Raw genomic sequence first — 23,287 nt, 5'->3', positions numbered from 1 at the left:
AAAAAAAAAAAATATATATATATATAATTAAATATTAATTTTTACTGATTTCTTTTTAAAGGCTAATTAATAACCACAGGGCAACAGACAGCAGGGTTGCACTTTTTACAAAGAGAATAACCCTTCAGTTGACTGTAGTTGTGGATATTATTTTGCTGCTGGTCTTAAAAAAAATCTCCTACAATCCACAGGTTTATCATAGCTGATAATGAGAAACACTTGACTAAGAGAAGTACCATTCACATGAACCAGCTGTTCCTTTCAAACTAGTGTCTACAAATGGACAGCATTGTTATGAGTTACTGGTGATTAGTAATTCCTGTTGTCTAAAAAAGTTGTGTCCCACACAGGCGTCTTCAAAGAATGGGCTTTTCCATATCGGACAGGTAATCATTGCTCCTCCTGGGGACTGCAGACCTTCACCTCAGTCATCCTTAAACCCCCCTTTCCTCTGAGTCTGCATCCATAGTGGCAAAACGATGGACAATCTACTGGTTTCCTTAATGCAAACCTGCCCAGATTCTTCCCTGTTGTCACATTCTTCCCGTCTCTCCCTCTGTCTGGCTGATTTGGCTTCTCTCTGGTGGCAGTAACTGCTGGTTTTTTTCCTTGATGGTTTACAGGCTCTTCTCGTCTGAATTAACACCTTAAGTGTGTCCATAGATGAAACACTCGACTGGGCTTTGAATATACAAGCTTGTCACTTGAAAACGTATCAAACCAACAAATATTTTGTGATATTTTCAGTAAAATGTAGTTTGTTTTTAAATGGCTTTAATTGCTAAAATGTTGCACTTTACTCATTTACTGTTTTGTGACCATTTATCATTTTCATATTTCCACAAATGTTCATTCATAAAACTGGAGGTTATTCTTGGATGTGGGTCTTTTTTTGTCTCTTTCACTTGTTGGTGACAAAATAATAATGGTGCTGCACGGAGAACCATGTGGTGCTCAAATTAATTCACTTCATCACTGTTTTTCCCCCCTACGCTTTCCTTGCTCAAATGTTAGTGTTCCCCAAACAAACAAGCTGCCCTTTTTAAATTTAAGCTGCTCAAGGTGTCTTCTTTTTTTCTTTTCTTTCTAGACCAGAGATGATTTCCTGGGTCAGGTTGATGTTCCACTCAGTCATCTGCCGGTAAGTGTATTCACGTACGTGTGTGTGTTCTTGTGTTGGCCAGGCTGACTGTTGTTATGGTACTGTTTTGAATACTCAGCTATTTCTTATCTTGAATTTTGCTATGCCTGTTTAACCTCTGTGAAGTTCAGATAAAGACTACTTATGTCTACTTATGTCTACCTGTATTTGGTGTGAGGAAGTGCTGGTCACACAGGCAATAGTTTGTTGTGTTCCCACACTCCTTGTTAGAGATGGACATTTGGTTGTCGAGAGTGTAAACACGGTGACTGTCCTGAGGGTGGGCTAATGTCAGAGTCATTGGAAAAGAAAGCTATGCTTGTCATATTCACACACACACACACACACACACACACACACACTGGCTCTCACTTGGAAACTGTGGACTACTTTTTAAAACAAAAATGCTGAATCACTTTGTGCTGTTGAGAACTGCTCTCTAAACCTCCAAGAAACTTAGAAAGATATCTGTAAAAGGTGTTTGGGGTTAATTATTAATGTTCTGGTTGGCTCCCACTGGGCATGGAAATTAGAAGCAGATAAAGCAGCAGCTGAGCCATGTTGAGTGGTGAGGTTGTTGGACAGGATTGAGAATATTTGGTCCTAATGCACCTAATGATGTACTGAATGCTGCTTCTGAAAAGTTCTGAAAATCTTACTGAACATTAAATTGCCTGTGGATGAGTTAGTTAGTCAATTAATTATTTTTTAAGTAACCAAGTGAGGCAAGTGAAGGGCTTGCAAATGTGATTCTGTCCAGTCAAACAATTGAGTCTGGCACATCAGGTTAGCATGACCTCATGTTGAAGGAATTGCCATCTTATTCATAGTTACTGGAATTTTTTTTAGTCATCACCTGCTTTTTTTGTACTCGCTTCTCCTAGAAACCAGTTTTTTCTATTTTTCATGAATCAGGCTAGCCATGCTGACTCATTCAGAAGCAATCTAATAGCTCCATTTGTCTAGAAGCTTAAGCTCATTCAAGTGATTCCAAACACTGTCTAATGGATCTTACAATGTGAAACCAACTTGCCTCTGCACTCGTCCTGGTTTGCATTTGTCACACATGATATTTTATTTTTTGTGTGAGGCTTTTAAGAGCTGTCTTGTCAAACAATCATTGGACACTTTTGTTCCAACATTAATAAATGATGAATCTTTATTGATTCCCATAGGGGTTGTTCAGTTTTTACAGCAACTCAAAACACTTTCATCATATTTTAATTTACTGATTGATTACTGCATTAAAAACAAAGATTGAAGATTTTACTTGGGATATGGAAACAAATGGCCTGATATAGTTACATTACATAGCAGAATGGTTGTGGGTAGCTTGTGTGATTTGGTTTGGCCCAGTCAGACAGCAGTGGGAGATAGCTGTGAGTGACTTAAGACATTTCTGCTCTTCAGTATGTAAAAAGAGAAGCTTAGCGTTGCGTAACGATCCTACAATGGCTGCACTGAGGGTTGCAGCTGTGCTCTATACTCAAGAGTCTGATATTTTGATACTGCCCAACATGTGTGTTTTCTTGTATATTTTATTGATTGGTGTCACCATAAGCCTGCTCTTGAATTGCAGACAGAGGACCCGGCTATGGAACGTCCTTACACATTCAAAGACTTCCTCTTGCGGCCAAGAAGGTCAGTTTCTACTAGACCTAACTAACAGGATTTGGCAAGTATTTTAAAAAATAAATGCCAAAAAGTGAAAATGCTCAATCGTAATTGCACCTTCTTTGCCCCCATCAGTGAGCGTGGTAGGCTGAAAAAGTAATAATCTCACTCTCATTTAGTCAAAGTTTAGTATGGTATGTAGACTTAGTTTGGGAAGTTCCCCACATACAGTGCTGTGCAAAAGTCTTAGGCCACCATTACATTTGTTGTTTTAGCGATGGTATAATGACCATACAGTATAATTTCGCAATCACTTTAGTGGAACGCATAACACATTTTGGTTAGCACATTTTGGATAGCACAATCCTGGCTCTTTCACTGGAGTGGAACCCCAATTAATGTCATTGTCGACAAATATCTACTGTGAAAAAGGTCTATTACACCAGGTTAATTCAAGACATGCTTGAGTATTGCATACACATGTAGAATGAGTTGAATTCTTTGACAGTTTTACTTATACAAATGAGTTTAACTGTCCAAATGGCAATGATCACAGATTTTTGATAGACAACAAAGCTGGTGGTGCCCCAAGACTTTTGCACAGTACTGTATATGTCTTTGCATTAGCGAACTGAGAGGGTGTAGTCCATTTGGTTTTAATGTGCAGTTTTCAAGTGGGACTAAAGTTATACATTTTGTTTATCATCCAGTCACAAGTCCAGGGTGAAGGGTTACCTGCGTCTGAAGATGGCCTATCTCCCCAAACAAGGAGGACATGAGGAGGAGGGTGGAGAAATAAGGGAGGAAGCTGAGGTAAGATGTTTAAGTCGCCCCTGTTTAGAACAACCTGAAGTCAAACCAGATTCTAGAGACCAATCTAGCTGTTGCAAAAAAAAAGAAAATAAAGTTTAAAAGAGCTCAAAAGAAAGTCAGTGTCCTAATATGATAGAAATAAATAGAGTGAGAAGAGAAAGAACATTTCTTCTTTTTGTTCTTTTCTCAACAATCCTGGCACCAAGATGCTGCCAGAAATCTGGTGAAAGGCTTTTCCAGGTCAGGGTCTGGAAAAAACATTTACTGTTCAGTCTGCTATTTGGAGAAATAGGAGCTCTTTTACTCTCTCTATGTTCATCCGTGTGTATGTGCATTCAAGTGTGGCTTTAATAAGGATTATTTAAGTCCTAGAGTGCATAACAGTCTTTAGTACACATTTCACATGGTGAAAAGCTTCATAGCATGACTTTGAACAAGCTGAATATGAAAACTAAGAATGCTACCCTGCTCACCTACCTTCACTGTTAAATATCTAGTTTCACCCTCTGGATTTCTGTCTGTTTTCAAGAGGACAGAACTGATGCTAGCTTTGCAAATGCACTGTTTTTACAGTTACTCTCCCTGTTTATCTGTCCTGAAAGATTGTTTGAATTGGTCTATTTTGTTGGTAGCACTTGTATACCAACGCTAGCTCATACAGCCTTAGTCATAGATCTTGTGGTGAGCGATATCCCATCCGGCCTGACAAAAATAAAACGCTAGTAAATTCTAACAAAAACATTTCAAACCACAACACAGCACTCAGAAAAATCATTAACCAGCCACAAATGAATTTAACCTCTTAATGCATTTCCATGCTTTAATCCCGTTTTGTACAGACACTTTTTCTAATGCTTGTATGTCAGACCAGCCTACTGGAATACCAAGAAAAACACATTTTCTCTTTCAGGGTTGGGATGAGTCTGCAGACTCAGGCTCCCAGAGACCACAGCAGCTATTGCCCCCATTGCCTCCGGGCTGGGAAGAGAAGGTGGACAACCTGGGACGTACCTACTATGTCAACCACAACAAACGCAGTACACAGTGGAAACGGCCCTCCAACATGTACATCCAATGTCCTTCTCCCTAAATAGAAAATACAATATATATTTAGCATTAGTTTAATGATAAATTTAATGATATAGTATACACCTGAACATTACTTTAAAGTGAAATTTTCCAGTTTTTTTGGAGACAGACCAATTTTTTGTATTTTCAAATACCTGTTAAAATACCGCATTATCTATTGACTGGATTTTAACTTTTTGTGTGTAGAACTGATGTGATCTACTGCCCTTCATTGTATGTTATCCATTTTTGTGACTTGGTAACTACATTTTTTCTCAGGGATGTGATTTCCGAGACAGAGAGTGACAATCAGCAGCGGCAGATCAATCAGGAAGCACACCGTGTTTTCCGATCGAGACGCCATATCAGCGAAGACCTAGAGAATGAGCACCTGGAACCCAGGGACATGGACAATGTGAGAGAGGAACATGCACATGCATGTAGTACACCCACAAACACACTCTGAGCCACAGTTGTCTCCAGTAATGAGGCTACTTAAATGTTGTTTCATGGCTGCATCTGCTTGTTACTCACATAGTCCTGGGAGCTCATCACAGAAGAAGAGCCGAATGACAGCTCATCTCTGTCTCTTCCCGGCCCCTCCTCCATCTTGACACCACTGCCCCCATTGACACCTGTCGCCCAAGAGTTTGCGGAAGATTTGAATCTTAGGCTGTCGCTCACTTCTGATACGAATGGCGAAGTGGCAGGGCCGAGCTCTGCTCTGGTGAGACTTAAACACTGTGTTTTGCCTCACTGAAACTACTAACATGCAATGCATATTGTTCAGTTCTTTTCTTTTTTTAATCTTTATTTGCTCTCTTGTTTTCAACAGAGCCAACTGTCAAACAGACTCCGTTCCTCTAGTATGACAGATGGCGTCAGTGATCAGGCCCAAGCTCCTCCTCTTACGGTACATATTTCTGAACTGCCACACTTTCCCTTCTCCTTCCCTCTTTCTTCTTTGACTTCCTGGCTTTCCTTGTTACTTTACTTTCTGTTTGGTGAACATCCTTTTCTTTGTGCTCTGATTTCTTTAGCAGGTTTGTGTTGGTGTGACACTTACCTCATCTCTGTTGGCATGTCTCAGTGCTGTCGGTGTACTGCACAATGAAATCATCACCTTTGTTTCTCCTCTTAAAATTTCCACTTACTCATAATATGCAAGTGGCACTGACTCTAAACCTTTCTCTCCTGCTTGCACTTCAGTGTTGTTGTTCATCCCTTTCTTTTGTGCTTTTGTCAGAATTCCACACCTCTTTCTTCCCTCCCTCTGCTGCTTTTTGCTCTTTGTGAGTCATTTGCTCGTGTTGGTTTTAAACAGTGGCTCCAACAGCTTGATCATCAGTTGAAACCAGTGGCAGGGAAATAATAATAATAAGAACAGGATCAGCTCAGATGATCTCTCAGCGAGTCCTGAGTCTGAATCTCATCAGTAAAGAATCAGCTCAACGAATATGTCACAAAATCTGAATCAGATGTTTGTCATGCATCTGAGTCACAGCATAGAGCTTGGCATTCTGAAGCCAAAGAAAAAATACATTTGCTACTGTCAATACACACTTTCTCCTCTTGATGTGTATATATAGTATAGTAGTGTTAGTTATATAAAGGCTGCAAGCATTTTGTGCACACTTGGTGTTCTTCATCCTGACGTACCAGGGATGAATGAAAACTAGATTATGTTTGAGACCGGCTGTCCGTGCTGGTATGAATTAATATATTTAAAGGTATATCACTTCCACCATAACAACAGAATCACATCATATTTGGTGACTACTGTGCTGCTTTGAGATGTTCCTCTCTTAACATTCATTCACCAAGTAATGCCTGCTCACTTTTCCAATTGTTCCAATCGGCATTACAGAAAAAACGAACGTATTGAAAGGGAGACATGGGAAAGTGGACTGGTGGATGAATCTTGTGCTTGTACTGATGCAATTGCAATGCTTTTACAATATGTTAAAGATCAACTTGTTAATAAAGTTTTGACAAGCTTTTATTATAGAAATTAGGATTATTTGGATTTGCTAAACTGTAGATCAATTTCAAAATGTCTTCAAAGTAATGAAGTTTAGAATAAACAGAACAATTTTTTGTTGTAGTAAATCACAGTTTACTGTGTCTTATACAGTGTTTGGGTGAAATTAACACTTCTGTTTTTTTTTTTCTTTGCATTCTGTCATTTTTCTTACACTCTTCTAATTCTAATTCTCTTTCATCAATGTCATTTTCAGATGATGGGATAGTTTTTTTTCTGATTGTTATTCGTGCTTTGTCATGTGTGTAGCTTATCGATTTGGGTGGATCGTAAAGATACTGCATTCGCTTGGGATTAATTAACTGTTCAAAACTGTGATAAGAATATGTGCGTTTTATCTTACGGGACAATTCAAGACAGGAATTTCTACTGCTCAAACTGTCTTGATTTTTTTTTCTTTGTTTTAATATAGAGTTGATTTACTTTCCAAAACATACTGACAGGACAGTCCTAAAACCTTTCTCTAACACATGTGTTATGTAATTGAAGCAACTGTACAACAGCAGTAGTTTTTTGCCAGAATGACTCCTTCCTGCTGCAAACTTCAGTCTATGTCCTCTTTTTATTTTTCAGTATTCCCTGTCACTTTCTCACCAAGGTCCAAAATCACAAGACTCTTGAAATTCCCCCCTTTGTCCATTCACTGTTTCTTTTCTCAGTCCTCACTGCTGCCCGAACAGTCTCTCCTGCTCCTTGATTCTACCTTGGCAATAAACATAATGTGAACTAAATCTTCACCTGTTGTCTACCACCAGCAGAATTCCCAATCCAGAAGGACAAGAGCTCAAACAGTCTCAGGTGGTGAAGAGTCTATGGTAATATTTCAGTTTATATACAGTACAAACTCAGTCCTAGTTCATCACTGTGATAGAAAGCCTCACAGGTATTTATATTATATATGGTGTACAGATTTTCTCACTTTCTCCCTTTCTTTGCCGTCAGTTATCAACATTTTTGAACAGATCACTACTCAATAGGACAAAAATCTTACTAAACACATTTCTGTAACGTCTAACAAATGGAGTGATGCATAAAACTGCACATCCATTCAGGCAGGTGTTGCAGGTGTTGTGAACTGATGATGAAGCTGTTGATTAGTGCAACAATTTCTTTAGTCATGTTATTGAATTGTAAAATTCCTAGATGAACTAGCAACTGTCCCAAAGTTAGTGGTATCCAGTGGTGTGGTACGTGTGTGTATGTCTGTTGTAATTGGTCCTGCAACCTGGTAATCAAAATAGTATTAAGTAATGATGATATAAAGCAGTATTATAAAATGGGTCCAATGTTCTATGGTGCTGTGCTTTTGAATGTTACGGTGGATGTTGTAAACATTTGGTTGACTTATCTTGATGCAACAAACTGTTAATGTTTCACCCAGAGCAGTAATGATCCACTCTTTCCCCCCGTGATGCTCATTTTAGTAGTAGTGTTTTATTTTTTTTTACTGTGTTTTGTGAATGAAAGTTTACCTATTTCCTCCAGTGTTTTAGTTTTGTTTCACATTTCCTCTTCCTGACCAATTTCTTCCATTGTTTAACTGAAATTGTAAAAAATGTTACTGAAAACACCAGTGTCTGTCCCCTCACACAGGTTGTAATTTGCCAATCTTTTTAAAATATCACAAAGATTCCCTCTACATGTCCATTAAATTAGTCTGTACTGATTAGTTGTCTTTGCTTTGCTCTCTCTCTACACTTGGCCAGTCTCCCTCGTCGACTGCTTACACCTTGACCACCCCTGGGCTGCCCCCTGGATGGGAGGAGAGGAAGGACACCAAAGGAAGAACTTATTACGTCAACCATAACAACCGCACCACAACCTGGACTAGGCCAATTTTGCAGGTACAGCAGGTGTGAAGGGTGCCTGACTGTCAGGCTGGACTCTCTTGCTATGCATGATGGGACTGGACTTCTCCTTGGCCCCATTCATGGCCTAGGCCTAGGCCTATGCACTGTACCTCCTCCACAAGTTTTCCCCACGTTTCTCTTCTGTGTAACCATAAAGAATGATGGAAAGAGACCTAACTGTGTAAAATCAACATGTCTTGTTCCGTCTTTCCAAATGACCAGTTTCCTGTTCTGTCGAACTTTGTTGCACACCTTCCTTCTCCTGTCTAGCATTTTGTTTTACACTCTTGATGAAGTACAACTCTGCAAAGGCTATGTCTTCTAACTGAAATCATCACTTTTCTCTCCCTTTTCTCATTTCAACCTGTGTTTCCACCTTTCTTCCTCTGATATTGCCTATTTGTGATTGTAGTTATGGTTAATGCTTATGTCTGTCCTCTTCCAAATCCCTCTCTCTTTTCTGCTGTAATCAGAGAACTGCTGATCATATTATACCTGTTCATTTGTCTGTCTGACCTCATCTATTTCTGTTATTACATAGCAGAGAACACTGACAAATGATTATAGTATGATGGGGACAGTTTATTTTCTTTCACCAAGCGGCTTCATTTTCCCCATTCCAAACCCTCTTTAACCTCAAAAGTGCTTTCTTACTGACAGTTGACTGAAGATGGAGCCAGCACATCAGCAGCAGCAGCAGCAGCAGCATCAGGAGGAGCCTCGGCCCTGACACCCACATCCACCCCCTCCTCCTCTTCCAGTGCCTCCAACAACCACCTCCATGAGCCCCAAATCCGACGACCCCGTAGCCTCAGCTCCCCTACTGTCACCCTTTCCACTCCCTTTGAGGTGAGATTGATCCACCTGTATGGTTCCACTCCACCATGCCCATATCTCTTTCCTGTATTTTATTATTTCTGTCTTCTTTTTTCTCCAATCTTTGCTCTACCTCATTTTCTTCTTGTTAAATAATTATATTTATACATCAGGAAATACTTACTTTTCTCCTTTAATATTACACTTTTCATCCTTCTTTATGGTTAACTCTATCCTTATTAAACTAAGGAAATATTAATGTATTAAGGAAATATTAATCTCACCATTTCTTACTCATTTGTCTTTTCTCATCATCCTTTATTTGAATCTCTCTATTGGTGACAACTTCCTGTCTTCCTGCTATTTCTTTCCTCTTCAACACATGAGCTGATGACAGAGCACTAAAGCAGCTCTTTGTTGAACTATCATCAGTCACGTGAAATTGTCCAAGCTTTCCTCAAGCTTTGTTTCATGCAGAACAGTGCAGTCGGCGTTTCATTCTGCAGTGCAGTGTTTTGAAGCAAATAACATGCCAAAGCTAATGTGGAAAATCCAGGATGGCAGATTTATCCAGTTACCGCTGAATGAATAATTTAAACCAATCACAGGTCCCAAAAGATTGTAAAATTTGCAAAAACAAACCTGAGGACATCTAAATCGTCATACTGACCTTGGGAACTAAATGTTCTTGAACTCAGGGGCTATTTTATAACACTAAAGTGGCTACAAAAGCAACATTTTTCAGAGGTAACATTTCCAGATTTAAATTGTACATCATGGAATTTTATTTATTATTGAAAACAATCATTGAATAATTTGTGAGCACTTTATAAATTTTTTTTAATCATGACATTGTCAATGATAATTATTGACTCCTGGAGTAAATTCTAATCTTTTAACTGTACAGATGCATTTTTCCACGTCTTATTTATTCACTGTTCACTGCATTATCATAAAGCCAGTCAGTTACTCAATTTAGGGGTTTAACATTCAGACAGGTCAGATGATGTATGCATAAAGAAATAGTTATACATAACCGATTTCACTGAAATGTCAACGATTTGTTTTAACTTGAGCAATCTTTTTACAAGGCTTTTAGTGAAGTAAGAATTGAGGGTAATCTGGATCAGATTTTATGTGATCATGAAGGTTGTTTAATTAAGGTGTGTATGTGTCTTAACAACTAAATTAAAGCAGAAAGGTGTAATTACCACTTACAAAAGAGGTGGAAGGTCTGCGGCTTCATTAAGTTGTGTTCTGGTGTTAACAATCTTATCAGTCAGTGATAATTACTACTAAAATAGCAATGTGATGTGGTGGGAACACTAACACAACGTTAGTCAGATGTAGGGCTGCAGTTAACAATTATTTTCATTATGACTATGATAATGCACTTATTTTCGAGATATATCTATTAGTTGTTTGGTCCATAATGTGCCAAAAGTGTTTTTTCCAAACTTCAAAATGAATCATCTTGGTTGTGCATGATCTTCACTATGTTTCTGTTACATTGCATGACCTTTACTTTGTCTTGGTCTTTGACGCCATTTGGGGAACAGATGGCAGTGTGAAAATTTGTACCATGAAATATCAGAAGCAACATCCTGAAAACTGGTAAAAAGAAAATGTTGCAATGGTGCACCTTTCTCCCCATTGTTTAAACAAGTTTATTTCCAGCTTTCTTAGTCATAGTACTGTGGTGAAGATGGTTTTCTGTTCTCATCTTTTTCAGCTTTCTAACAGAATATGGAGGCTTTTAGAGGATTGGTCTCCATCCTTGCACTCATGATCACAGCTTCATTCACCTCCTTGTATTTTAGTTGGACTGCTTATATTGTACTTACATTTTTTTCATTATTCTAGGGAGCCAACAATATTCAGGTACGGAGGGCTGTGAAGGACACATTCTCAAATCCCCAGTCTCCCCAGCCATCCCCCTACAGCTCCCCCAAGTCTCAACACAAGGCACAGCAGAGCTTTCTGCCTCCAGGCTGGGAGATGAGGATAGCCCCCAATGGACGGCCTTTCTTCATCGACCATAACAGCAGAGTAACCACCTGGGTGAGCTAACATTTTAGTTTGAATGATGTTACTTCTACTTAGATTAGAATCTTATTTGGTTTTGTTTATTATGTACGAATAATGGGCAATGTTTTTTTATATATATACATATCTATATAAATCTTGAAATTTAAATTCCAATACTATGATCAGAAGCTTTATATATATTACATGTACAGTATATGTATTTTTATATATATATATATATATATATATATATATACACACATACTGTACATGTTATATATATATAAAGCTTCTGATCATAGTATTGGAATTTAAATAGATTAAAGATGATTTGACTGAATGTGAAAGACAAAAACAAAACAAAAGAGACATAACTCACTAAAAGAACTGAATTTCACCTTGCCTTGAAATCGAGGGCAGTGGTAACTATTAATTTTACTGGGTCTTTTAGTGACACCTGGTGGGGTGATAGGCAGTTTCATGTTTTTTCACATCTTTTTTTTTAGGATTCATTACCTCAGAAAATATAAAGTTTCAGAGCAGAATAATGCTTCACAGTTTGTTTTATTCTTTAATTACCATAAAAACTGTATAATATTGTATTTCTTTGTCGCCATTTGGTTTAATTCCATCTAATTCTCTGCTCAACAATCAGGAGGATCCCAGGTTGAAATATCCAGTCCATATGAGGAGTAAGAGCTCGATGGAGCCTGGTGACCTTGGTCCTCTTCCTGTAAGTACAGTCACAATTACACCAACTATTTATTTAACCTGCACACCACTAACACGTTTAACTTTGGTTTCTCATTTACAACCGCCATTACCAGTGTGTTTTATATTGTATACACAGTGTAAGCGGTTTCCTTCCTTTTCAAAAATGCGACAAAGCCGGGTTTATTTTGCCCCATCAGTGACTTTGTGGTGTCTGATGACTTTTTAGTCAGTGTATATATTTATTTTAGTATGTGATTGTGGTTTTGCTGTAGAATATGAGACATATGATCACATTGTATTGTGACATTTCCTTTGTAGACTAGGAGAAAGCAACCAGCATGGGTAAGAAAGCAGATTTTGGGGGCTGTGATAATACCTAATTAGCTGGTGAAAACCTGCACTATTATCTATGTGACAAAGACACACTCCAAGTGTCAAACAAAACATTGCCATAGCTAGATATCAAATAATAGCTTAATGGGTTTTGTACATCTCACAGCCTTGTGTGGTGTGTGCATGTGTGTGTTCTCTCTCTCTTTCTCTTTCTCTCCCCCTCTTTTCTCCTTTCACTCCATTCTGGTGGATCTTTATGCTACTTCTACACCTGGCCATGTCTGTTTGGCAGAACCTACCAGAGGAGGTTGGTTGGTGCCTCCCTCCCTCTGCCTGCTGTCTTACCTCCCTGGTCTGGTCCGATCCGGTCAAATGCCTGCAGACAGCCTTGCACAATATTTTCCCCTTCTCTCTTTCTCTCTCTTTCTCTCTCCCTGTCTCTCTCTCTCATGACCAGCATGGGTGGACTGTACCTCTCTCTTCCTTTTCATCGATTTACAATAAATTACCACACTACCCCCCTTTTCTGTGCTCCCTCCCTGCACAACCATCATCACCCTTTGTCTGTTGATGTTTAACACCAGGAGTCCCCCACCATTCCTGGGATCCCACTGACTGCTCCATCCCTGTGTACTTTTATCAGTGTCTGAGACACAGATAGACAAGTTGGGGATGTGGAACAAAGTGAAATGCAGTGGATATTTGTTAGGAGAGGAAAATTATTTAGGAGGGACCTAAGGAAGGAAACATGGTTTAATCAAGCAGATGGAGCATTGGAGGAAACAAAAGAAGCTGTTCGACAGAAGGAACTTGCTGTTTTTTGTGCATGTTTTATCAGTTATTTGATCTGGTGCTCCCACATACAGTTTAAAACACACATATTGTAGGGACACAGTTTGATAAATTGTCAGACCTCTTTCCCCACCCTCTGACATTCAGTCTACTGTAACTCCATTAATTGCCTGATTGCTGTTGCCGTACGAGTGTGTGGCCTGTGACACTGTATTGAGTGGTCAATGTGTCAGTAGTGGTGTGCTGGTTTGAACTGGTAGTGGTGGTTAAGCTTAATGTTGTCATCGTAATCCTTGCCTTGCTGCTGTCTCAGACCTGACTCAAATAGGAGAGAAAATCCTTTCAGTCCTCTTGTTTTGGTTGATTGAGCTTGCCTTGCGGCAGTGTTCATTGACCAGTCATCAAGTTCAATCAAACTAAATAAATTAAAAGAAAGGGGGAAAACATGTGGATGGATTTAAGTTACTATTTGAGCATGGCCTATTAAAAAGTGTTGTGCAATGGTGATTGTGGGCCTTTTCCTCACTCTTCTTCCCCATGGTCCCCTTTTTTTCAGCCTGGATGGGAGGAAAGAGTTCACACAGACGGACGCACTTTCTACATTGACCACAGTAAGATGATGTATCTTCCAAGCCTATATTAGTCATGTGTAAAGCCTTTATCTACTCCCTCTCTTTGTGTTATCACAATCATTGACTGTCTTTCTGTATGGTCTCGTGGAGGCAAGTTAATTTAAATCTTAATGTATTCATTCCATTATGCCCACAACTTATTTTTCTTTATTTTTGTTGACTTCTTTGAGTATGTGCTCTTTCCTACTGTATTTTTTTTTTGAGTCCTAAATGTAAATAAATACAATTATATGATGTATATCATGTGAAAGCAGAGAAACACCTTCAAATGTTCACTTTTAGAAGATGAAAGCTGTCAGATTCTTTTACATGTTGATTAATATTATTCAAATGACTGAATTGACAATTTCACTGTAGTCTTGTTTATGTCTTAACATTTTATTTGTTTGGATCATCCAGATACAAAGAACACTCAGTGGGAGGACCCTCGACTGCAGAGTCCAGCTATCACAGGACCTGTGAGTAGTTTCCTCCTCTGCTAAAACAATGTAGCTTCACGGATTCAATTTTGATTGTATCTGTCACACGTTCATCAGCCTCAGTGTGTCTTTACAAAAAGAAAAAACTGTTTATCTCTGTGGTTGTCACTTAACATACCAACACCTTGTTATTCGCTGTACCGCTAGACATAATGAGAAGGGACAATATTATTGTTCTCCCTCCTTTGCTGCCAGCCTCCCTACCCAATTTAAACTTCAAATTAAAAGTATAAGCTGATCCCTAATGAGGATTCCTTTTGACCTCAACATTCCTTGACTCGTGTGTGTTCTCTTTTGACTGTGCAGGCTGTTCCCTACTCCAGAGAGTTCAAGCAGAAATACGACTACTTCAGGAAGAAATTAAAGAAACCTGTAAGAATTTATTTCTTAAAATTTGTGTGTCTCTATGAATTGTTGCTTTTGAAACTCATTTGATCAAAACCTCACATTAATAGTCTTCAGTGCTATGCTATTTAAAAATGATCTAAAAGCCCTTAATTCTTTTGTGTCTTCATTCTATTGGCTTCATTTTCCCACTTACTTAATGTTTCCCCTTTATTTTGTATTCAGGCGGACATCCCCAACCGATTTGAAATGAAACTGCACAGGAACAACATATTTGAAGAGTCGTACCGTCGCATCATGTCACTGAAGAGGCCTGACGTTCTGAAGGCGCGGTTGTGGATTGAGTTTGAATCAGAGAAAGGGTTGGACTACGGGGGTGTGGCCAGAGAGTGGTTCTTCCTGTTATCTAAGGAGATGTTCAACCCTTACTACGGCCTGTTTGAATACTCTGCCACGTAAGTCTCAGCTGGTGTCTGCTTTAGATTTACAGAGCTGCTTCTGACTGAACAAACCTTTGAGGCGTTTAAGAGGATATGACGATAGGACCTTGCACTGTGCCAAGCTGAAATTCTTTTCTTCTTTTACCACATAGGTGGAGTAAGTGGTGTTGTTCCCCTAAAAGACTTAAAGTTTCCTTCCACTTTGATTAACTTTTCCTGTCATTCAAAAAGCCATCCTGAAGCAAATGTTTCCCACATGCAGTACACTTCAATATCATGAAAGTGTTGTAGCGCAGTTCAGCTCCAACAGATTATTGTCTCAAGCACTGTTATTTTGATTTTTGAAAATGACAGAAAACTTAACATAAGCAAATCTGACTTGATTATCAATTTTATAATGTTTTCCCTCTAGATTTCCTGTTTATTTACTTGTTATAAAGTATTAGAATAGTAGTATAGAATAATAGATGTATAACTACGGGAATAATGAATAATAAACCTTGTAGTTTATTACAACATGGTCATTAAATCCTGGATATTTCTGCCTTTGTCTTTATTTGTCCAGGGACAACTACACTCTCCAAATTAATCCCAACTCCGGCTTGTGCAATGAAGATCACCTCTCCTATTTCAAATTCATTGGGCGTGTGGCAGGAATGGCTGTGTTTCATGGAAAACTACTAGATGGTACACTGCTTGATGTTTGGTCCTGTAATTATGTTAGTGAATGTTCAGTCCTCACATGTATGAGGAAACAAGTGTAGCTTTTTATGTTTTTTATATACGATTTATTTCTCCATGCACATATTATTGCAGCACTGAATCGCCTTCTGCTCTCTTAGGGTTTTTCATCCGACCATTTTATAAGATGATGCTGGGGAAACAGATCTCTCTTAAAGACATGGAGTCTGTGGTAAGAGCTTGTTACTGCCAGACCCTGAACTGATAAATTGTCTAAATCCCTGCAGTTTATATTTGACTAAATCTGACATTGTGAAATATGCTGAAATATGTATCCAGGGAGCATGTCTTGAGTTTACTGATTCATAAATCACTTGACATTGTTTTGTTTTTTTTGTTTTTCTTTTAAAATAGAGCACATAGCTCTACCATACTTGAGTCCTATCTTGAAATTAGAAAGAAAGAAAGAATATCAACTTTTATATTCAACTGCTTATGTGGACCTGCTCCAAGAACGTGTTCTTACTTGTGTCACGCCCAGCCTCTTCACAAAATGTCATGGATATTGGTAGAAAAGTAGGTTTTGAGTTCACAGACAGACAGAAAAACAAGGCTGGCAGTTAGACAGCCACAGACAGGCAGACAGGCAGACAGAACCCCCTTTTGTGGAGGTTACAACTGCAGTGAACAGTAACCTCTTCTTCTTTGTGTTCTTTGTCTTTGGTGTTTGATGTGAGTTGGAATGTGTCTTTTTTCATTGCTATAATTGTATGTAGGACACTCATACTTTTCCTTTTCCTTTTGTTGATTATTATTAACTATCTGCCCTGTAGGACAGTGAATACTACAACTCTCTTAAGTGGATTCTGGAGAATGATCCCACTGAGCTGGACCTGAGGTTTTGTATTGATGAGGACAACTTTGGACAGGTTGGCAAACCTAAAATAAGACTCTCTAAAATATGTTTAAATCTCAAAACTATAAACATTCTTAAGTTATATATTTGTTACGAGAAGTATCCCATTCTTTATTTTCACTGTGTCTTGCACTTTTTTTTCTTTCTTAGACATACCAGGTCGACCTGAAGCCCAGCGGCTCCGACATGGTCGTCACTAACAACAACAAAAAGGAATACATAGAGTAACTAAAACAAATTAAATGTTTTTCTTCAGATGTCTCTCTCTTTATGTGAACAGATGTAAACCATTCATTATTATGAGACAACATATTCAAATATGAATTTAATTAGTTAATAATTCACCTGTCGATTATCTTTTTTTTCCCCTCCCTAACAGCCTGGTCATTCAGTGGAGGTTTGTTAATCGGGTTCAGAAGCAGATGAATGCCTTCTTGGAGGTATTTATGTGCAATAATACTGTCACCATGTGGGGGCAGTGTGACCACACGAAAAGCTTGTATGTGTGAATTACATTGAGCCTCTGCATGTAAACCTTGACCCTTGATGCTTCTGGTGCTTATCAACAACTAGTGTTAAACACTACATCAATTTCTCTGCATTTATTTTTGCTTGAATTGTACATTGAAACAATCATCTTTACATAATTCATTTTTTTTTTTTTTTTTTTTTAGGGATTCACTGAGCTCATTCTCATAGATCTGATCAAGATCTTTGACGAAAACGAACTGGAGGTATGGATACTTTGCTAGTACCCTCTGAATTATTTGACAATCAATCTTTCTATCAACTGACAGAAAATTATTCAACAGCAATATAGGAATAGGTTTGTTGTGTCAGTTACATTTTGTTAATTAAGTAAACATCCAGCAGCTCCATGTGTATATTTTTATATCTCTTGTGTAATATTTGCTAGTTCGTTTTTAAACTGAATTTCATGCTTTACATATTTGTCAAACAAAAAACTTCTCAAGATGTCACCTCTGACACAGAGCCTTCATTACTGGAGGCTGATAGTTCATTGCTTAAAATTCAACGTCATTCCCAAACCTCAGAGTGCCAGAGCCCACTTTGAAATCTGAAAACCTTGAAGCCTTCCCAAACCTTAAATCACGACTTTTGACACATGAGACTAGGATCAAATACAAAAATTCTGTGCTGATTAATAATCGTCCCACGTCACTTTATTTCTGAATTTGCATATCTTTCAACCCAGACGTGTAATCATTACAGCTGGGCTCCATGTCATATTTGAAAGGTTTAGCGTCACAACAAAGTGCACGCTCAAAGTGCGTAATTATCCATCGTCATAAATTTAAAACTATTTATGAATTAAAATGATCACATTAACACATAAAATATCACAATATTATACCCAACAAACACAGGTGGGTTTTTTTCACCTAAAACTTGACAGAAACACAGTAAAGAGCAGAGTAGTGCTTTCATTTTCTTTGAAGGAAGTGACTTTGATGTCGACTTTTTGTCAATTTTGTTTTCAGATCCACTGTCTGATGATCAAATAACACATTTGTCTCTGGAAATTAGTAAAAAAAAATGTACATAAATGCATTTTTGTCTTTCTTTCTCTCTGCAAAGCTGCTCATGTGTGGTCTTGGTGATGTCGACGTCAACGACTGGAGACAACACAGTGTTTACAAGAACGGCTACTGTCCCAACCACCCGGTTATACAGTGGTTCTGGAAGGTGTGTGTTTATTTTTTTAATTAAATGTTTTTATTGAAATGTCTTCATTATTTAATGACAGCAACAAACATAAAGAGAACAGGTAAGGTGCATGGTAGCGGCAAAACATCTTCCAATACAGTTCTATGACAGGGCACTACATTGAGTCACTCTTCATAGTCTAGAGTAAACACCAGCATGTTTCCAAACGCTAATAAACAAATGATTAAAGAAAAAAGAATACATGTCAAATGTAATAGTACTGTTATGGCAAGAAGTCCCTTCCATGTCTCCCCTTTCAAGGCGTGTGTTTTTAGATATCCTCAAACACATTGCTTCACAGCAAACATGTACTCTCTATTATCACAAAGAAGCTTGTTTGCTCTGATGAAAGAGCCTGAGGTTGTGGTAACTGGTCTGATTATCATCTGTTTTAACATGCAAACAACACACACAGACACAAACGTTTGAAGTCTGTTAAGTGACCTGTTGGACAGTGCCATTAACAGACAGATGTCCCTTGCATTTATAAGCACTTATTGTGCAGTACCCGTTCAACGTGGCCACATTTACATGATTTTTTTTCTTTTCTTTTTTGACTGAATAGCCACTGTTACATTGAACATGAATACAACTATTAAAATAATTCAGTGGTCACTGTTCGGAGGTGGCTCTTTCATCAATACATTGCTTTTCTACTGATATCTATTGCATTTCTTATCCAAACGACATAAAAGTCGGCACTTTCAAATTTTTTCAAACAAATAAAATACAATATTTTTGAATGATTTAAATGAATGATATTTAGATTTGTGTATTTTGATTGTGTGGTTCATTTTTGTTCATAAAGAGTTGCTTGCCTCTTAAAAAAAAAGTGATATTTGAAAATATTGACCTAAATCTAATTCCATAACAATACCACTTTTTATGAAGCTGTTAACAACACATTTGTGCCGAGTCATTTCAAAGACATAATTCTCCAACTGTGTAGACATAAGAGATTATACGTACAAATTAAAATAAAACACATGTGCTGTTTACCACATCCATATGCATACACAGGTTACACTGCAAAGTAGTTTTTCCTGTTCAACAAGGAGATATTCTATAATTTTTTTTACTGAGGGATTTTGTATGTTCCCTATCAGGTTGTCCTGTTGATGGATGCTGAAAAAAGAATCCGACTACTCCAGTTTGTAACAGGAACTTCGCGAGTACCAATGAATGGCTTTGCAGAGCTTTATGGTAGGTGAACATAATTAGTACTTTTTCATAACTTCACACTTGGATATCGTAGATGCTGGTGTCAAGGAGCATGAATGTGGTTAAAATCAGATTACATCGTCTCTGATAGTAGTAGTAGTAGACGATTCTGAAGCTCTTTCTGGATCATGTCAACATTGCCATCATAATTGTAATTTCTTATTTTGTGCCAGGTTCTAATGGTCCTCAGCTGTTCACAATTGAGCAGTGGGGAACACCAGAAAAGTTGCCAAGAGCTCACACATGGTAAGAACACATGCACACATATTATAGCTTATGCTACCTTACAGTGGCACTGCCAGTATACTTTTATACAGTTTGAATGTTTATCTTTGTTGCCATCTTAATTTAACTTGCACATTTTTTGCCAATCAACACTGCTATAGAGTACAACAGAGGCCTAGAATAATATTATTCTTGGTATATGTTCATAAGTTGCACAAATTAAATCTTTCATCCATTTGTAATTGAGGTTAAGCCTTTCTCATCTCCTCAAAGTGACAAAGTCTGTTTTACCAAATTGTGAAAAACAAATATTTGTCAAAACATCACCTTGAAGGTCCAATGACATCTAATGGTTAGAATGTAGATTCTAACAAACTAAGGACTCCTTTCCCAAGGGTATCACAGAACTATAGCCATGTTTCCATCATGGTACAGTTTGGTTTGGTACAGTACGGTATGGTTTGGAGTGGCCGTGAAGCTCTCAGTACTTTTACTTGGTTGGCGGGGTGAGCGGTTTGCGCTGTGCCCCCAAGATAAATAGCGTGACGTTGTACCAGTGCGCCAACAGCGACATTGACGAGACGCAACAACAACGACACAACAGTGTTTTTCCTGCTCGGTTTGTGGCTGTTTCTCAACAGGACATTGAGTATGAGAGTAGACTGTGGCCGTTGAAGAAACACCGGTTGCAAGGGAGTGACGCTTTTGGGGGGTTATTTTGGTCCTATTCCTGATGCAAACACAAAAACACATGTACCGTACCAAACCAAACCAAACCAAACCAAACCGTTCCACTCTGTGGAAACACGCCATTAGGTCGCCTTCACAAACCAGAAAGAATATTGCTTGAAAACATTGAATAACCGTTCCCTTTTTCTTAAACGTACCAATGAAATGTTTTTCCTTCTCAGTTTCAACCGTTTAGATCTGCCAACCTACGAATCATTTGAGGACCTGAGAGAGAAGCTCCTGATGGCTGTGGAAAATGCACAGGGCTTTGAAGGAGTCGACTAAAATGGACTGAACTCAAGCAACCGTTTATTCAAAAAAAAAAAAAAGAGAGAGACAAAAGCTACAGGGATTTCAAACCAGCTGCTGCAGCAGTTCTGTACACGCATGTTGTGCTGTTACATCCGATGATGTGCTGATCCACCAACACGGCACAGTGGTTTGAGACTGCACAGCAACTTGTCGAGCCAATATGCCTACGTCTTTATATCTTTTCAGTGTGGGTAGGTCACTCCTTAAAGGAGATCGGGGAAAGAACTGACTCCTGGAATCTGTCATTGATGGGCATGAGTGATGAATGATGATGACGAGAGAGCTGCCCTCTGATCTGCCATTTCTTTTCCCCTTTACCCTTCTCCTATGAAAATCTACAGTGCTGGAAAACATTATTGCATTTCAAAAGCTCCTTTACGTACACATTAGCACAGTATTCAAACACTCTTCAGCAGAAGGGTCTTAGCATGGCCTTAATCTGGCTCCTACATGCACTATTTCTCTAAGAAACTGTTATAGCACTATGATCACAACTCTCTCTAATCCTTAGACCAACACCAGATTACCTTAGGAATGCTTGCTAATCACAGTTCAGGAAATTGGCCACACATACACACCCACACACCCACCCCTCTGTAGAGCCATGTATATGTTGTGTGATCAAATCTTGCCGGTGAAGCCTTTTTGTAGAGTAAATGTTTTTGTTTTTTCGTTTTCTAACCACTGGTAAAGATTCAAGAGTCGAGGGTGACGAGACCCCTGAAAATAGTTTTTATAGTTTTTGTCATCACCTTTTTTTAATTGTTGCTATAATTCTTGCAGGAAGATGCTCTCAATGTATTTGTACCACGAGAAACAACGTTGTTTACTATCTTGGAAATTCTCTATGACATTGTGTGAAGTGCAACTCCGGGCTAGTCTGGGAATTGATCAATCCATATCATTTGTTATGGTGATAGCAAATGTGTTGACTAAACTGGTTTTTATTGTAGTGCTATGAAAGCAGCATGAAAATGTACCTTGTGTTTGCTCTCGAGTAATATGTCGGGGGAAGGGAAAAACAAACTGGGGATATAGTTTCAGTGAGACATGATTATATTAATACTCTTATGCTTGTTGCTGTTCATAATGCTGTAAATCATCCTTGGGGGAAAAAAAAACCCATTTTAAGTTCTTTCGTGATATATATATATATATATGTATGTATTACATTTAACAGAAGTATTACTGATAAACAACTTTAAAATGAAGCTGTGTGTACGTGGGAGTGAAAGCTGTGATTGCTAACGAATATAAAGCAGCATGTTTCTTACGAAGACTTTTTTTTATTTTTTTTTTTCCTTTTCTTAAGTTTCCGTTTCTCTCCATTTCTAACACCATTGAACCTAAAGGGCACTTTATAGATCACTCTGAGATCATGTCAACTATTATATGTCTTGTCATTAACTTGAATGTGATTCTTGTTTTGTTTTTCTTTCATTCAGAGCATGTATCTGGTGCAATATAGTCTGTAAATCTGGGTTGCCGCTGAGGTGGAAAAAAGTTGTCAGGAGTGAAGCAAAGACTTGACATCCTTTAGTATTGTCTATTTTATCTCTTCTTCTATCACTTTTTCTCTACTTACCCCTGCTTGTATTCCTTCTCTCCTGTGATCCCACCTCTCAATCTGACTGTAAAGTTTTTCTTTTCTTTCTGTCTTCTTTATAAGAAAAAAATGTTTGTTTTTTTAAATAAATGACACAAGATAACAATTATTATTTCTTTTTAAAGAAAGGGGGGAGACATCCCTCTTTTAGCAAGTCTGTGGTTCACTTAAAAATCAAATAAAATGAAACTTCATAGATTTTTCTTTGACTTGATTAACACTGGACTTGTATGTTTACCCGTTAGAATTAGAGACCCAATTAGAAGTTGAAGCATAATTAATAAAAGAAGAGTAATGGTAATGTTTGTAAGCAGTTGTGTTATAGAAGATATATAAGCCCATTTTTTTTGCCTCATAATTTAAAACATTTTGAAAAATAAATGAATCTTATAATATTTTAAACCAAATTGATTGTTAGTGCAACTTATGCTTTTGATATTTTCATCTGCGGTGGAAAGTAAATTAAATGTTTTCACTCTGAACGTTGAAATTTAATCTGAGAACATCTTGTCACGGTGGATGTGGACTTATGGACTCAGCCCCCCCCCCCAACATTAAAATTGATTTTGATAAATGTTTGGTTTGAGCATTTTCCTCATGGTACTTTTACTTTACTGTTTTCCCACTACTTTTACAAATGGTTGTCTTTACATGGATGTACTTTAGTTTGCAGCTGTGGAAAAATGACTACAAAAATCAAAAGGCTACTCCCACATGGACAGGCACTGATTCACGAATCATATGATCGATTTAATCAGCACTG

At 38.1% G+C, this 23,287-nt stretch overlaps 1 protein-coding gene across 7 annotated transcripts in view; it reads left to right on the top strand.

The window, feature by feature from the left end:
- Positions 1 to 22,825, top strand: part of nedd4l (NEDD4 like E3 ubiquitin protein ligase) — a 39,074-nt gene extending 16,249 nt beyond the window's left edge. For 2 of the 7 annotated variants that reach the window (XM_058616790.1, XM_058616785.1), the window contains 26 exons: positions 1,091 to 1,141; positions 2,721 to 2,782; positions 3,466 to 3,568; positions 4,479 to 4,633; positions 4,916 to 5,051; positions 5,175 to 5,363; positions 5,472 to 5,549; positions 7,433 to 7,492; positions 8,384 to 8,521; positions 9,188 to 9,376; positions 11,207 to 11,404; positions 12,027 to 12,104; positions 13,767 to 13,821; positions 14,242 to 14,300; positions 14,628 to 14,693; positions 14,892 to 15,121; positions 15,672 to 15,793; positions 15,949 to 16,019; positions 16,621 to 16,716; positions 16,854 to 16,927; positions 17,083 to 17,143; positions 17,378 to 17,437; positions 18,303 to 18,410; positions 19,538 to 19,634; positions 19,826 to 19,898; positions 20,789 to 22,825. In XM_058616790.1, the coding sequence (XP_058472773.1) occupies positions 1,091 to 1,141; positions 2,721 to 2,782; positions 3,466 to 3,568; positions 4,479 to 4,633; positions 4,916 to 5,051; positions 5,175 to 5,363; positions 5,472 to 5,549; positions 7,433 to 7,492; positions 8,384 to 8,521; positions 9,188 to 9,376; positions 11,207 to 11,404; positions 12,027 to 12,104; positions 13,767 to 13,821; positions 14,242 to 14,300; positions 14,628 to 14,693; positions 14,892 to 15,121; positions 15,672 to 15,793; positions 15,949 to 16,019; positions 16,621 to 16,716; positions 16,854 to 16,927; positions 17,083 to 17,143; positions 17,378 to 17,437; positions 18,303 to 18,410; positions 19,538 to 19,634; positions 19,826 to 19,898; positions 20,789 to 20,891 (2,712 nt within the window). In that variant the 3' untranslated portion in view covers positions 20,892 to 22,825. Of the gene's footprint in view, positions 1 to 350; positions 387 to 1,090; positions 1,142 to 2,720; positions 2,783 to 2,837; positions 2,912 to 3,465; positions 3,569 to 4,478; positions 4,634 to 4,915; positions 5,052 to 5,174; positions 5,364 to 5,471; positions 5,550 to 7,432; positions 7,493 to 8,383; positions 8,522 to 9,187; positions 9,377 to 11,206; positions 11,405 to 12,026; positions 12,105 to 13,766; positions 13,822 to 14,241; positions 14,301 to 14,627; positions 14,694 to 14,891; positions 15,122 to 15,671; positions 15,794 to 15,948; positions 16,020 to 16,620; positions 16,717 to 16,853; positions 16,928 to 17,082; positions 17,144 to 17,377; positions 17,438 to 18,302; positions 18,411 to 19,537; positions 19,635 to 19,825; positions 19,899 to 20,788 lie in introns of those variants that run through there. The other 5 variants (XM_058616789.1, XM_058616786.1, XM_058616787.1 and 2 more) reach the window with 5 other exon arrangements.
- The last annotated feature ends 462 nt before the right edge of the window (positions 22,826 to 23,287 follow it).

Source organism: Solea solea, chromosome 19 (genome assembly GCF_958295425.1).
Source record: "Solea solea chromosome 19, fSolSol10.1, whole genome shotgun sequence".
In the NCBI taxonomy this organism is placed as follows: domain Eukaryota; kingdom Metazoa; phylum Chordata; class Actinopteri; order Pleuronectiformes; family Soleidae; genus Solea; species Solea solea.
This window is presented reverse-complemented; position numbering and strand designations above follow the sequence as displayed.